This window comes from Lotus japonicus, chromosome 2, assembly GCF_012489685.1.
Source record: "Lotus japonicus ecotype B-129 chromosome 2, LjGifu_v1.2".
NCBI lineage: Eukaryota > Viridiplantae > Streptophyta > Magnoliopsida > Fabales > Fabaceae > Lotus > Lotus japonicus.
In genome coordinates this window covers 78,035,744-78,049,930 of record NC_080042.1, presented here as the reverse complement: position 1 = coordinate 78,049,930, position 14,187 = coordinate 78,035,744, and the positions used below count along the sequence as shown (strand labels likewise).

The following is a 14,187-nucleotide window of genomic DNA, read 5'->3' as shown; positions in this document are numbered from 1 at the left end:
GCCAAACGAGGGCTATTCATTACCAAAGCCCATTCCTCTACTCATGGAAATAGGACCAATTAAAGAAATATTTTTACAAATGAAAAATAAGAAATTGTTTATTTATTCTTAATAAAGAGGCTATTGTCCCCGTAGGATAGCTAAGTAGTAGGAGTTGGGGGACGTATGAGTTGGGTATGAGAGGTCTAGGGATCGATTCTTGACGGGTGCAATTTATCTTTCCGATGTACTAAAAAACATAAAGAGGCTATTTGTCTTTATTATTTTGTGAAATAATCACTTATTTATTTACAAAATCTCTTGTATATTTTTTAAAAATTGTTTGTCTACGAATTTAATAGAGAAATCAGAGTTCGAACAAAAAGAAATCCGATTATTTCTTTGAGCTATTTCTAACAGCTTTTGAAATAATAAATTATTCTTAGCAATTTTTAAAATGAAAAATAATTTTTACATTTATAAACAAACATAAAATAATTTCAACTTTTTAAAAATCACTTAAATTTTTATTCAACTGTAAAGTTTTACATAGAAAATACAATTTTTTTTACTTTCAGCAACACTGATTTATATAACAGATAAAATGTGTTGCCTTAAAACGCATTAGGAATCACTTCGTTCTTATTGCCATAAGGGATTTTTTTTAATTTAGACAACACATTTTTCACAACAGTTAAATAATTATTTTCTATTTAATAATAGAGATCAATTATTAAGTGATAATTGTTGTCTTTTTCACACAATAGGTTACACTTTCTAACAGTATTACCACATAATATATATGAGAAACTGTTACTAAAGAAATATGTAATGTCGGAACATAAAACTATAGCGTAAAGTTTAGAAAATATTTTTTTATTTCTATGGCTACAATTTTTGAGTTTAAGTGAAAAAAAAAGTTGTGGGAGCTCAATCCTATTGAAGATACCTATTGAGGTGAAATGATAATTAAAAAGAGGAAGGAGTAATCATATATTTGAAGGATCTATAAGTAAGAATGTGAATGGCATTAAACAGATGCTTTTAGGAGAGGGAATCTGAAGCTCAAGAAAATGAAGTAAGATGAAAAAAAGGTAAGATAAAAAATTGATGTTAAAAGGGGAGTGGATGGAAACACTATATGCAGGGTCGGTGATTTTGTCCAACAAGCAGCTATCAAAGAGAAAAATGACGCAGAAAAGACCGACCCTATGTGGAACCCTAGGGAAAAGCTTTGCTACATGCATGGCCCTCTTTTTTCTTTTTTAAGGAAAAAACCATATACCTTTCAAAAGTTTTCAAATACAATACATCCTACCAGTTGAGATAATATGAAAAACACAATTATCTCATTTCATAATAAAAACCTTCTTCACTTTTTGATTTGAAGTGGGCGCTATTGACTTATTTTAAACACCGATGTCAACAAATATCCAAACATATTCCACATACTCATCAACATGTATTTTATGAATGAAAAATATTATTTGTACCTATACTTTTTTTGCGAGCATCTAAGTGACATACACATAAGAGCGTTTTTTAACCATTGCGAATTTTTGTATGGCCATCACAAAAGTGTATTTACACGCATAAAAGTCTTTTTTGAAAAAAAGAGGCTACAATATCATCTTAACTATATGTGATCTTGGATTTGATCTATGAAATAATTGGATAAATATGTTCCATATACATGTAATATAAGGTTCCATTTAAATTGGTCTCTAAATTGTTTTTAAATGACATTTTAGCGTGCTTAGATGATCCATTTAATGCTCATTGATCCTCTAAAATTTCTTCTATCAATTCTTCTTCCTCTCCCACTTCCCATGCATATATGCCCCTTCTTACCAACACTATTTCAGGCGAACCACCAACCCCACCCAAGATGTGAAAACTCTACGACTTTTTTACAAGGTTAGTGTAGTTTTAATTTTTTTTTACCAAACTAGTGCAACTTTTCATTTAATTACCAACATAGTGTCAAGTGGCGATATCTCTTTTTTTTTTAATTTTTTTATTGAAATCGTCACTCACAGTGGCGACATCCTGTTTATATTTTTTTTTTTACTTTCTTTGTTTGTGACGGAATCGTATCCGTCACAATATCCTAATATTTAATATTAAAGGTATTAGTGACGGAATGTGAAGAAAGATAGCATCCGTCACAACATTTCTAGCGACGGAATTCTTTTTGCGACGAAATATATTTCGTCTCAAAATCTTAGTGAATAATGAAAAAGAATTTAGTGACGGAAGTTGAAGTGTACATACATCCGTCACAAATTTTTTAGCGACGGAGTTTGTGACGGACAATTTTCCGTCACTAATAAACAAAGTCAAAAAAAAAATATTTTGGTGTCGCCACTGCTAGTGACGATTTCATAAAAAAAAATTAAAAAAAAAAAGATATCGCCACTTCAAGTGGCGATTTACACTATTCTTGTAATTAAATAAAAAATTACACTAATTTAGTAAATTTATTTGAAATTTGTACTAGTAATGTAAAAAAGTCAAACTCTACGTCTAAGCAGGTATGTCTATATGTATGTATCTCATAGTCATATGGACCTAGCTTATCAAGTTTTTTAATAGAAGAAAATGCAATGAATTTGTCATTTTTCGTCCATTGATTGAACATGGGCATTTAGTCCTTGGTCCTCTCTCCTTGTCCTGGCTTGACCCTATAAACCCTAGCTAGCCTCTTCTTTTCCGTATTCTTATTTGTTATTCTTGTGTTAATGGGTTATGGAGAGGCGATAAAGTTGATTGATACTAAAACGCGTTGATACTGATTTATATCTTTGACAAATCGCATGCGGTGAGATTAATAGGACCCATTTATTGCTTTGCATTTGAATTTATATACCTATATTTGATGCATATATTGTATATATGTAATAAACAAATAACAATTAGCCCCATGTGTACAATAGAATGATTTCAAAACGTTCAATCACTGGACCAAAATGCTTATACTTTAGCCTTACATATCCTTGCCAACTCTCATTTTTGTACCATCTATTGTTCATGAAAATTGCATAAGCCAGAGTGAAAGGAAGTGATCAGGGTCATTGTTGTGGACTTGTAATGAGCATTTTCTGAGTGTCTGAACTCCCCACCTTATATTGTTTTGTGAGAACCATCATAGTTATGGCCATGACATGTACACCAAAGTTTGGCAAAATTGCATATCCTATGTATCAAAGGGTCCCTTGAAAAATAGACTGATTATAACATTTCAAATACTATGGCCAGTTTGGTAGACTTTAGAGGGTTTTTTTTTTTTCTCACTAGTCCTATTTATATATGCTCATTTCCTAGCTACCGCTCCACAATCAAATATAAAATAAGTTAAAGATAAACCAAGTGGGAAAAATTGATTGATATAACTCCACTGAACTTTTCCTGGCTAAATTGAAGGATTTTTAAGGACCCATTAATGATCTTTGGTGTTTTAAGTTCTTGCATTGATCAATGGCTATCAGTAAACTTCAAAAATGCTCTTGAATGTTTGAGATGAAACTTAGTGGTTAAATTAATAGTTGTAGATCATTCTTGAAAAAAGTATATCTATTTCAAAGCCAAATGGCCAATATTGAGGCCAAAAAAGGGTTATATCAATGTTTAATCACAGCAGACAGATAAACAATGTTGTGATGGCAAATACTAATCTGATTCATTGAGCCTAATGAACCAAAATTTAAATCAAAGTTATGATGGAAAATACTGATAGGAGTTTAGTGGAGAGGCCCAAGTTCCAAAAGAGATTGACATTTGATTGGATGGGGAAGGACTTATTCATCTAACATCTTCTTTTTATAAGTCCTTCATCATGTCAAGTGGAGCGTCCATGAGCCAAGTGTCCCAGTTCTGTATGTGGGCCTTTTCTTTTGCCCAAAATTAGGGAAGAAAATTAAAATCAAATAATATTAACACAGAAAGAAAAATAAACATGGGGACTTTTTTTTTCAGTATAGGTCCCCAAGCTGTAATTCTTGACAAAATGGAATCATTGAGTACTAAATTCCAATTAGCTTATGATAACTTTCCTCTTAGGTGGTCTAATTAGAACTTCCTAGACATTTGGCATTAGGCTACTTTTACCTGAACTTACTCTGTTCTTCATTTTGGTTTTATTCACTATCTCATCACTTTACACTTATTTGTGACCATGTATGTCACATTGCAAGGGATCAATTTTGCTTGGAATAGATTTGGTTAATCTTCAATGTACCTTTAGTTTTCACTATCACTTGCTTTCACCACTTCATAAATGGCCTTATATGTATAGTCATCAATCTGAAATAGTGGAACTGCAGAAAATTAAAGTGGATACCACCATCTTTCAACAGTTAATTTCTGTTAACAAAGAAATTTGCAATATAGTTTATGGGAGGTGTAAAGTTTGCTTTCACTTGGCCTTATTTGTTTTCACTAAGTCCAAATACAGGTCCCCTATTCTTCTTTAGCCGTTTTGCAATTGGAAAAGTTTTATATTTTGCTGCTGAGATCTCTCTATTTCTCACACTAATGGGTGAGTAATCATTCCCTTTATTCAATTCTCTGAAAAATCAATGAGAAAACAACAAAAAGAATTAGGAGAAGAGAGAACAAAAATAAGGCTAGCTAAGGGAATGAAAGGTCAATAAAATTAAAGAATAGATTCAAAAACATGAGGAACACAATCTATAATCTCAGTCATTGGTTTCTTAAGCATGTTTTGTGATCCTATCTTGTTCTTGCATAAGAAAAGCAATTGTATGGGGACAGCATTATTTGGTGAACTGCCTTTCCAATGGGGATACTATGTGAACTCTGTTTAACATTTTGGCCTAAGTACATATTAATTTGTCTTGTTGTTTGTGCTTTCTTTTTGACATTCAAGTGATGTGTTATTCAAAACAACATAATCCTTTACCTTTTCTTTCTGAAAGAAGCTATTAAGAATTGGTTAACGCTCCTTCATCATGTCTTTTTAGCTAAATCAATTTGGACTAACCAAAAAAGAGGACAAGAAGGTCCAAAAAGAAAACTGGAAAAGAGAGAGTATTTTACCCTACCTATAAAGTTTGATTTTATGACAATTGCTAAAACAACCAGCCAAAAAAAGAAAGAAGGAAAAGTACAAGCATACAAACTTTTTACTTATCCTCCTGAGTGATTAAATTGTTTATTATCCCCCTAGTCTCTCCCTAAGGCACTACAAACTTACCTTATTACATCACTTGGATGCTTTCGGTTCACAATGTTTTCTTGATGAATAAGAACAAGGAAAGAGGACATATGAATATTTTTTGCATTACTTGTAAAAGAAGTTAGTTATTTATTGTTATAGGGTTTTAAGCTGAAAAATGAGAGAAGACTATAAATAAATTCAGAAAATAAGACAAAAAAATCATCATAAATTATGATGCTAACTACAACAAATACAACAGAAACCAAAGTCTTTGTCCTCCTGGTGATGTCAAGGACATATATCAGACAATACCATGAATTATTTTTAATGTAGATGATCAAAATTTGAAAGCAGAACCACGCAGGCCTATTTTGATGCTGAGGAAATTTTCTAAGGGAGGATTGAATTAAAAAGGACCATTAACAATACCAAATTAATGGGAAGGGCCAACTGATTCTTCTGAATGGCAATTATATTGCTGTTATAACACTGGTTATTAGATCTTCACCTTTAATCTTACATTGAGGCTTGAGCAAGTCTGGATGTGGACCAAATTAGTACTTATATAATCTCCAATAAGTACTCATTAGTCTGTATTCAAACAGATCATATTAACTATCCTTTCCATGATTAATTTTAATAGGAGATTGAAGATATAGTCAATCTTACAATCTAATTTTCTTCTGAAAAAGTTAGAAGAGTGGTTGTGATTTGTGAGCATCACCAACCTAAGTAGTTTATCGACATGGCATGAGACATGAACCGAAATTGAAACTTGGCACAACATGAAACATAGTCCCTACTAAAATCCTCCTTTTTTCTTTATTTCCATTTTTAATACAATAAGCAAAAGAAATAAGAAAATATTCTTTGATTGATCCCATATGAAAAAGAAAGAAGGAAGAAAGGCCCCACGTGTGAGGAACAGAATTTGGAGCTCATGCTATTATATATTTTATCTATTTTTAGCTTTATGTAAATGTTGGAGTTCATCTACTTGGGATTCCTACATCCTTGTGGGAACCATACTTTAGATATTAGAGCCTACCTTTTCAATTTTCACTTCACTCACTTTCTCTCCCTAACTTTTCTACTTAGCACGCTCTTGCAAAAGAAAAAGTTTTAGGAATCCTATGCTATTATGCCTTCCTTATATTCTCATAGTTTGGTTCTTTTTGCTGTGTCCCTTTTGAGATCATAATAACATTCCCAATCCCTTGTTATTATCACTCTCATGTATATATATTTGCTTTCAACAACTTAGTGCTTCAAATTATGTGACTGTTTTCATGTAACTGAGAGATGCAGAAGCTTCTGTGCAGAAAACCACTGTTGCAATGATACGGCCATCTTGTCACTGTGCCGTTCTACTTATTGTGATGGATAGCAGAAAATAGTATAATTTAAAATGTCCCTTTGAAATAAAATTTCATAGTTCACTCATTCAATATACTTTAGATATTCAATTCAGCACATGTTTGAATACATGTTAGATTTTCACGTACGTTGGAATGAGAACTGATTCTGGGAGAAGCTACTCCGACTATCTTTTGTGGTAGTGTAATTGATTCCGGAAGATATGAACATGAATTCAAACATGCAACCAAACAAATTTGTTTCTTCAGCAATCTTTACCATTTTTAATTTCCTCTAGCTTTTTTGTGATGATGGTGACTCTAGCTTAAGATAACTGTTATGTATTTGAATTCAAACATAAAGTTTAAGGCAATTCAATTTAATTTTGCTGGAGTTGCAGACTAAAAGACAATGATATAAGTTAAGGGAATCCAATAATAATCTAAAGAAGTATGTTTGGCCATGTATTAGAAAGTGACATTTCTTAACTTCCTCAAATTCCCGCCACCATCAGAATTTGGAATTTTGCAGTTTCTTATTAGCCACGAAATAGCCACCTAACTAGAGGAATTATTACTATTTTGATTAGTATATCCTTGTAGTTGTAGGTGATTCAGAGAGTAAGGAAATGGTATTGTAGTACGTTTGAATCAACTTTTCATTCATAAACTTCGAAACTACTCATAAAAGTTTCTCCTCAAAATTAATACTCGCTTCAGGATCAATCTTGGAAGTGTTTTCAAACATGAACTTTGATAAGCTATGAGTTGATCGAAGATAATGAAGTGTGATAACAAGGTTACTATTATTACATTTATTGAATGGGATTCGATTTTGAGGAATTATTACTATTTTGATTATTATATCCTCGTAGGTGGTTTAGAAAGTACGAAAATGATCTTCTAGCATATTTTGATCAACTTCTCTTTTATGAATCAATTATGAAACTCAAAAGTTAGTCACAGAAGTTTGTCCTCAAAATTGATGCTTTGCTTTAGAATCAATCTTGGAGGAGTTTCCAAACATGCAGTTTGCACTCTGATAAGCTCAGCTGCGAGTTGATCATCTAAGATAATGAAGTGTAATAACAAGATTAATATTATAATTTACATTTATTGAATGGGATTTGATTTGGATATAAACTTTAAAGGAGGAGGGTTGCATTGGATAATAAAAGTAGGGGCCTAATAGCAGAACCAAACCTACAAAGTGTCAAAGAGGAACTCAGAATGAAAAAAAATTCTGTCATATTCCAAATGGGTCTATCTCTTTAGCATCTTTCAATAAAGATGGCACTTACACAACAGCTCATCTGGCTCTGCTTCATTCACCCATGACTTGACAACACCTCTTCTTTCTTTCACTCTGCTGCATAGTTTTGCTTTTGTCTGAGGAATAAAAATTACTAAATGAAAAACACCATTTCTTTTTATATATAGGAAAAACAATAAATGAAGACTCCTTGAACATGGTCAAAAGTCCCAATGAACCAGCAAACCCCAGTTTCAGTTCCTTTTGTGACTTGAGGTTGGTCCTTCTTGCTTCTTTTCTTTTGCAGTGACAGAGTGTATCAGATGATAGCCATTGATGAGGAAAGTATGGGAATGACCAAGTGTGGGACTTGGCTCTATTTGTCAGTCCAAACATTTGAAGGAGATAGATTATTCTCCCAACCCAACCACTTGGGCAAAGTATCCTCTCTTAGCAGCAGCACACTAGCACTGAGAAATTAATCATCACTGCTTTGGAGATGAGGGAGCTAGAAACAACAAGGATTAAATTTTATTAGTTTAATACTTGTGTTTGCAACAACAATTAACATATTTGAATAAGCTTCTATTTTCTTAGAATCAATTCTGCTACACAGAAGCCAGTCATAGAAGCTTCTCTCCAAAACTGGTTTTTTACTTTAAAATCAATCGTAGAAAGATTTACAAAAATGTGCTATGTCGCCTCTTAATCGGTAGTTTGATGCGGGGAGCTTTGAAATAAAACTGTATCATCATCTGATCACTATGATTCTCCCTGATGGATTATATGAGGGTAAATGTTCAAAATGGCTTAAAAAGTGTGTTTGGTTAGATATGTAAAAAAGAAAGGTAGGATCTAGACTAGGAACTAGCTAGAGAGTGGAAATGAAAAAAGGGGTGCAAATGTTTTGATTTATGCTTGTTAGTGCTTGCTAGAGAAAGCAGAAAATGGAATAATTGAAGATAGTTTTGTTTGGACTCGTGATGTTGCACTTTCATCTCATTGCCATCCTAATGTAGCCAAATGCATTTTCTTTCCACCCTTTTTTTTTGGCTAAGGGAGCAGCATATCATGATTTTCACTCCTTTTACACGTTGTCATTCCCATCCCTACCAAACACACCTCTTCAAGTATTTGTATTAATATTACTTTAGACATTGAGACCAAAAGAAAGCATTTTAGGTTTAATTGCTTTTGATCCTTGTAGTTTCACTCCTTTAAAGTTTATATTATGATCCTTATAGTTACAATTGTTCTAATTAGTTCACTTTACTATCAAAGAACAAATATAATCCGGGCATTAACTTGTCATCCAATAATCAACGGAAAGAATTGATGTGGATCATAATTATTTACGTGAATGACATGTTTAGACAATTTTATGCCACATTCCATGTTAAAAATTATGAAATATGACAAATTTTTCCTTAGTTATTGGATGATCAGTTAATGTAAGTACATATTTGTTTAGTTTTGAAAATAAATAGACCTAATTGAAGCGCTTGAAACTATGAGGATCAAAATCATGTATATCTGAAACTATAGGGACCAAAGATACCAAGTAGGTTTCAATCAAACCGCTATTTTAGTTCTTATTCAACTCTCTGCTTCTAGACTTCAACTAACTTGTTATTTCAATTTGGTATTTACCTAATAAAATAAATCTGGCAGATGCCTATACTCAAGCTAATGAAGATAAACAAGAGTTAAGAGACTAAGTTCAGTGCTAGATATGTCAAGATGATGAAGGTGAAGTGATCTTAGTGCCAATTAATGTGCCACAAAACAGTACCAAGCAACTATCAAACGCTTACAGAAATTTCCAGGAAGGTGTCTCCAAGCATGATGGCTCAAGTAATTCCAACCTTTGTTCAAAGATGCATCTTCGCTTCCCAACCCCACCTAGTAGTGTAACATCTTTAGTTGATTTTAATTATGGTGAAGCAAGTACATTTAAAGAAAGAAAAAAAAGTTGGCAGTGCAACATGCAATCTCAAACAAAGAATCAATGTCCCATTGTAGGACTAACAAAGGCAAGAGTATTAGCTGGACTTGATGATTGTTTCCTTTTACAGTAGCCTTTCATAAAATTTGTCAGAACTTAGCCGAATAGAGAGATCATACAAGTAAATGATTGAATTGGGTAGGTGGTCTTCAATTCTTGATTGTGATTTTTTTTAAAGCCTATTTTAGCTGAACCTGAAGTGAAGTCCATGTCTGCCAAATAAATGATTCCCTTTCACATCCTCATGGGACCTAAAAATAAAGAACCACTCTCTTTTTTATATAAAGATTAATATAGACTTGGACTTGGGGATAAAAACACATGGAAGAATATATTCAAAATCACAGGTTTTAAATACCTCTATTGAAATGAAAATAAGTCTCCATTGATATTTCAAGTAGGAAACCCTACCCTCCCCTTCATTTTTCAAGTGGGATAATTTTTTGGTCAAAGTGGGCTTTTTCGTTTCACGAGAGGAGAAAAACTGTAGGATTAAGATTGGAATTTGGAAGTCTTTTCTTAGTATGGAACAATTTTACAAAACACCCTTGGATATTTATAAAAAAAAAACACCCTTGGATCTGATATTAAATCTGGGCTTTCATTTAACTATCATCGAAATAGAAAAGTTTGACCCATTTTGTCAACAAAAAAAAAGTTGACCCCAAAAAAAGAAATAAAATAAAGAAACTAAGGAGCTAAATCAGCTATTAGGAGCGGGGGCATATGAGTTGGGAAGGAGAAGGTTCATGGATCAATCCCCAATCCCTAGAGGATGTAATTTATCATTCCGATATATAAAAAAATTTAGACTAAATAAATAGGGAGTAGGGGAGTCTAGTACTTTAAAAGACGTCCTTTTTTAAGCTCTCAACTTAGGCATTCATATTTGCTACCCTGTTTGCCTCAGCAGTGAATCAGATTAAATATAGGTCCAACATAAGATGCATAAATGTGAAGGTTCAAAGAGTGTCTATGTTGAAATAACCTCACAGCCTCAAGACAATCAGATTCACATATAATGTGTTGAAAACCATGCTTCTAATTGCTAAATCCAGATTCACAGCCTCAAGCCGTCAGAAATTCTCAAAACAATGCCAGGAATACATCACTCGTCCCATCAAAATTGCTAAATCCAGCAATCCAAGAATCTAGGCTATTACGGATGATTCCACCACTGCTAATATTCTCTAAAGCATGACAAAAACTTCCATCCACATTCAGCTTAATCCAGAGTTCCGGAGGACAACTCCAAATTGAAGTGTGAAAGAGGTTGAGTTAATGAACAAAATTCATAAACAAATCAAGCACCTGAGCTGAAATTTTGTATCATACGAAGAACCCTTGCAATAGGCACATGTTTAACCATCATCTCCAAATGCACTATATTATGTAAACATAGCAAATAGAACTTCAAAAAGATAAAGTAGTAATCCACTCCGTCCGGATATTAGAGAAGAACGGATTGCCAACACCCAAGAGAGCAACCAGATCAAAGCAAGATAGATCTCTTAGAATGAGGGCAATTACTAAGACAATGAATAGAATCTTCTGTCACACAAGTGCAACAACACAGACTGAGTTTTCAGCTAACCCGCGTCTAAATCTATGGGCGTTAGAAGTGAGAGCTTTGAGCGAAGAGAGAAATACACACAAATGTTTAACATGACAATATCATTTGAAGTGTCCACATGAAATGTCTTTCTGATCCGGCAAAACAACTGTCCACTTAAAAAACTTCACATCTAATTGTTGACAATTGTTTTGACAGATCAAAATGATTACATTAACCTCAATCTTTCCGGCGATCCGTTTACATTTGAGTAGAAATGAGGGAAGAAATCTTGAGATAGCACCAACCAGGCTTTAAATATTTATATATAGTGCATGCTATGCTACATTCAAGATCAAATCAACTTACTCCATGTTTGGAAAGTTACACTAAAATCGCCTATATCCTATAATCGCGTAAACTAGAAACTTGTCCCAGTAGCTTTTGAAACCTGATACTCGACTCTGCAGATGCAAAACGCCAAATCAAACATGTACTTAGAAATTATGTGGTTTTGATTTGCAGGTCTTTCTAATCGAAATGCATCAATGGATGGCTGCTATGGAAATCATAATCTAGGAAAACTAGCTAGCAGGCAGTAGCTACACTAACAAAAGCACTTCATATGTCATCAAACCCTACTTCCATTTACATACACTATAGACCATCTTTTCACCTATATTTCAATCTACTACACCATTTTAATTGAAGTAAATTTCAGTATCATTTATCTGCTCACACCAACATTACATTAGTTGATTGCATAAACAGAACAGAACATCATTTGCATATTGATTACATTCAATTAATCATAATTGAAATAAAACTCAACAAAACTCAATACATGATGTTAACAATTCATTTCAGTAACTATCAAAGCCTAAATGACCAAAAAAAAAGGAGAGAAGAAGAAATATTACATACATATACATACATAAATACCTGTATGAGAAAAGAGGAATTAGAAAACCTGTATCAGAAGCCTTTAGGCCCAGTTTCATTCAAATCCTGAGACTCCTTTGCCATGGAGAGGCAATACTTGGCAATTTCTCTGAACTTTGGGACACTTCTCAGGTCCACCTTGGTGCCATCCTTCAATGTGATGACAATGTCACCCCACTCACCAATGAACCGTGGCACAACCTGAACATCCTTTATCACCTTATACGAGAAATCGCTCCGGTCCTGGCCGGTGAAGCCAGAGATAACAGAGACTCTGAAGTTGGTGAACCTGTACCGGAGGAACAGAGCCCGAGACACCGCCGCTAAGGTCAGGGGCAGCCAGAGCAAGGTGAAGCCCAGAAGAAGGTTCGCAACGAGGTCCCCGTAGTGGGCTCCGCCGTCGAAGAAGACGGTTTCTCCGGCAGGCTTTTGGGTGGTGGTGGTGCCAGCGGGCTTGTTAGTGGGAGAGGACACGTGGAGCCTGGTGGTGAGTCGACGGTGGTGGAGGTTGGTGGTGAGGAAGGAGGAACAGGGGGAGAGAGAGGTGGAGGGTGGTTGCAGGGTGTGGTGGTTGACGGCGGCGACGGTGGTCGGCGGTGAGGGGAAGGAAGTGCAAGCCATGTGTGGTAGTTAGTGGTGGTGGGAGTGTTATCCGTTTGGAATAACTGATTTTGAGTGGCAGGTAATAAAATCTTCAAATTCTTGCGTGGCAAAATCGTGGCAGCACGTTTTTGAATGATCCTGATCTTGCCACGTCACTTATTTTTTTTATATTTTTACATTGCGAATTAAATGGGCCTGAATACCAATAAGAATGTGGCCCAGCCCATAAGAAATGATGAGCCTCTCAAAGATTTATCACCTACGCTTATGGATCAAGGATGCATAGGATAAAACAAATTGCAGTTGGTAAATATGATCAAATTTGAAAACCATATACATGACTAAAATTTACTGATATTGTTGTTCTGGTAATAATGATCGAACACTCAAGAAGGGTATAAACTCCAAACTTAGCAGAACCACGGTCTAGTAATAACCTAATTTTTTTAGATAAAATGCCAAAAGTCTTTTACAATGGTCATAAAGTCCCCTTTCATAGATGTTACATGAAGCTTTAATTCTATCACTTGATGAGGGTAGTTGGACCTTAATACACTCGGCCCAACTTTCTTACATGTGTCTATCGCCCCCGGCTTTCGCCGCCGAGGAGGTGCGATTTGAGTTAAGAAAGAGGCGTAATCAAGGTTTCCATGATGATGAGAACGGTTTGTTGGGTGCGAAGACTACAATGTTTGCTATAGATAAGAAGTTATTGAGTGATGACCTATTTATTATTTTGTCCTACTCTATTTTTTTCGTTACAATTCTTCATTTGTAGTAAGCTTTAGATGAGCTATACAAACTCGTATCACATTCGGTGGATTCTGAATTTGGTAACTTTGGATGTTTCTTAGACCCAATAATGTGTAGAATGTTCATTTGTTTTAACGAAATCTCTATTTCAGCGAAATTTTTCATGAAGGTGAAGTATCCCTAATTTACCTAAGTTTTTCCCTCGCCCCTTACGGGCTCTACACTAATTGGTCTTAATTGTTCTTGGGCACTAGAGTCCCTCTAGAGAATGGGGTCTCACCCAGTCCAGAAAAAAAAATAGTAAAATTCAAGTCATATATATAAATTACCGAAATTGTTGGGTATGTTAGAACGAAAACTAGCTAATAAAATATATAGGACCAACAAGAGCAGAGTGGAAAGCACTTACACAAATCACATGGGCAGGCACTAGGACTTGGTGGCTTAAAAACTTGTATAATTCAATTCTTTAATACCCAAAAGAATCCTATGTCTTTCATACATTACTAAAATCAGCGCATGACATTTTCTTGGTATTCTTCCAACTATTTTCCATCTCAAACAAGA

The 14,187-nt window shown here is 34.3% G+C and overlaps 1 protein-coding gene across 4 annotated transcripts; it reads right to left on the bottom strand.

The window, feature by feature from the left end:
• Window positions 1-7,627: 7,627 nt before the first annotated feature.
• On the bottom strand, window positions 7,628-12,934 carry LOC130739855 (uncharacterized). Of its 4 annotated transcripts, none has more exons than XR_009019961.1 (3): window positions 12,293-12,934; window positions 9,580-9,667; window positions 7,628-8,273 (listed from the first exon to the last, which is right to left on the bottom strand). XR_009019961.1 is itself a non-coding variant. In XM_057592293.1 (2 exons), the coding sequence occupies exon 1, from the start codon at window positions 12,883-12,885 to the stop codon at window positions 12,298-12,300; it is 588 nt and encodes a 195-aa protein (XP_057448276.1). In that variant the 5' UTR covers window positions 12,886-12,934; the 3' UTR covers window positions 11,418-11,786; window positions 12,265-12,297. The 4 variants fall into 4 exon arrangements, 2 of the variants coding, with proteins under 2 accessions (XP_057448276.1, XP_057448277.1); XR_009019960.1 differs by having other exon boundaries at window positions 7,629-8,273; window positions 12,265-12,934; XM_057592293.1 differs by lacking the exons at window positions 7,628-8,273; window positions 9,580-9,667 and adding an exon at window positions 11,418-11,786 and having other exon boundaries at window positions 12,265-12,934.
• Between the last annotated feature and the right edge of the window lie 1,253 nt (window positions 12,935-14,187).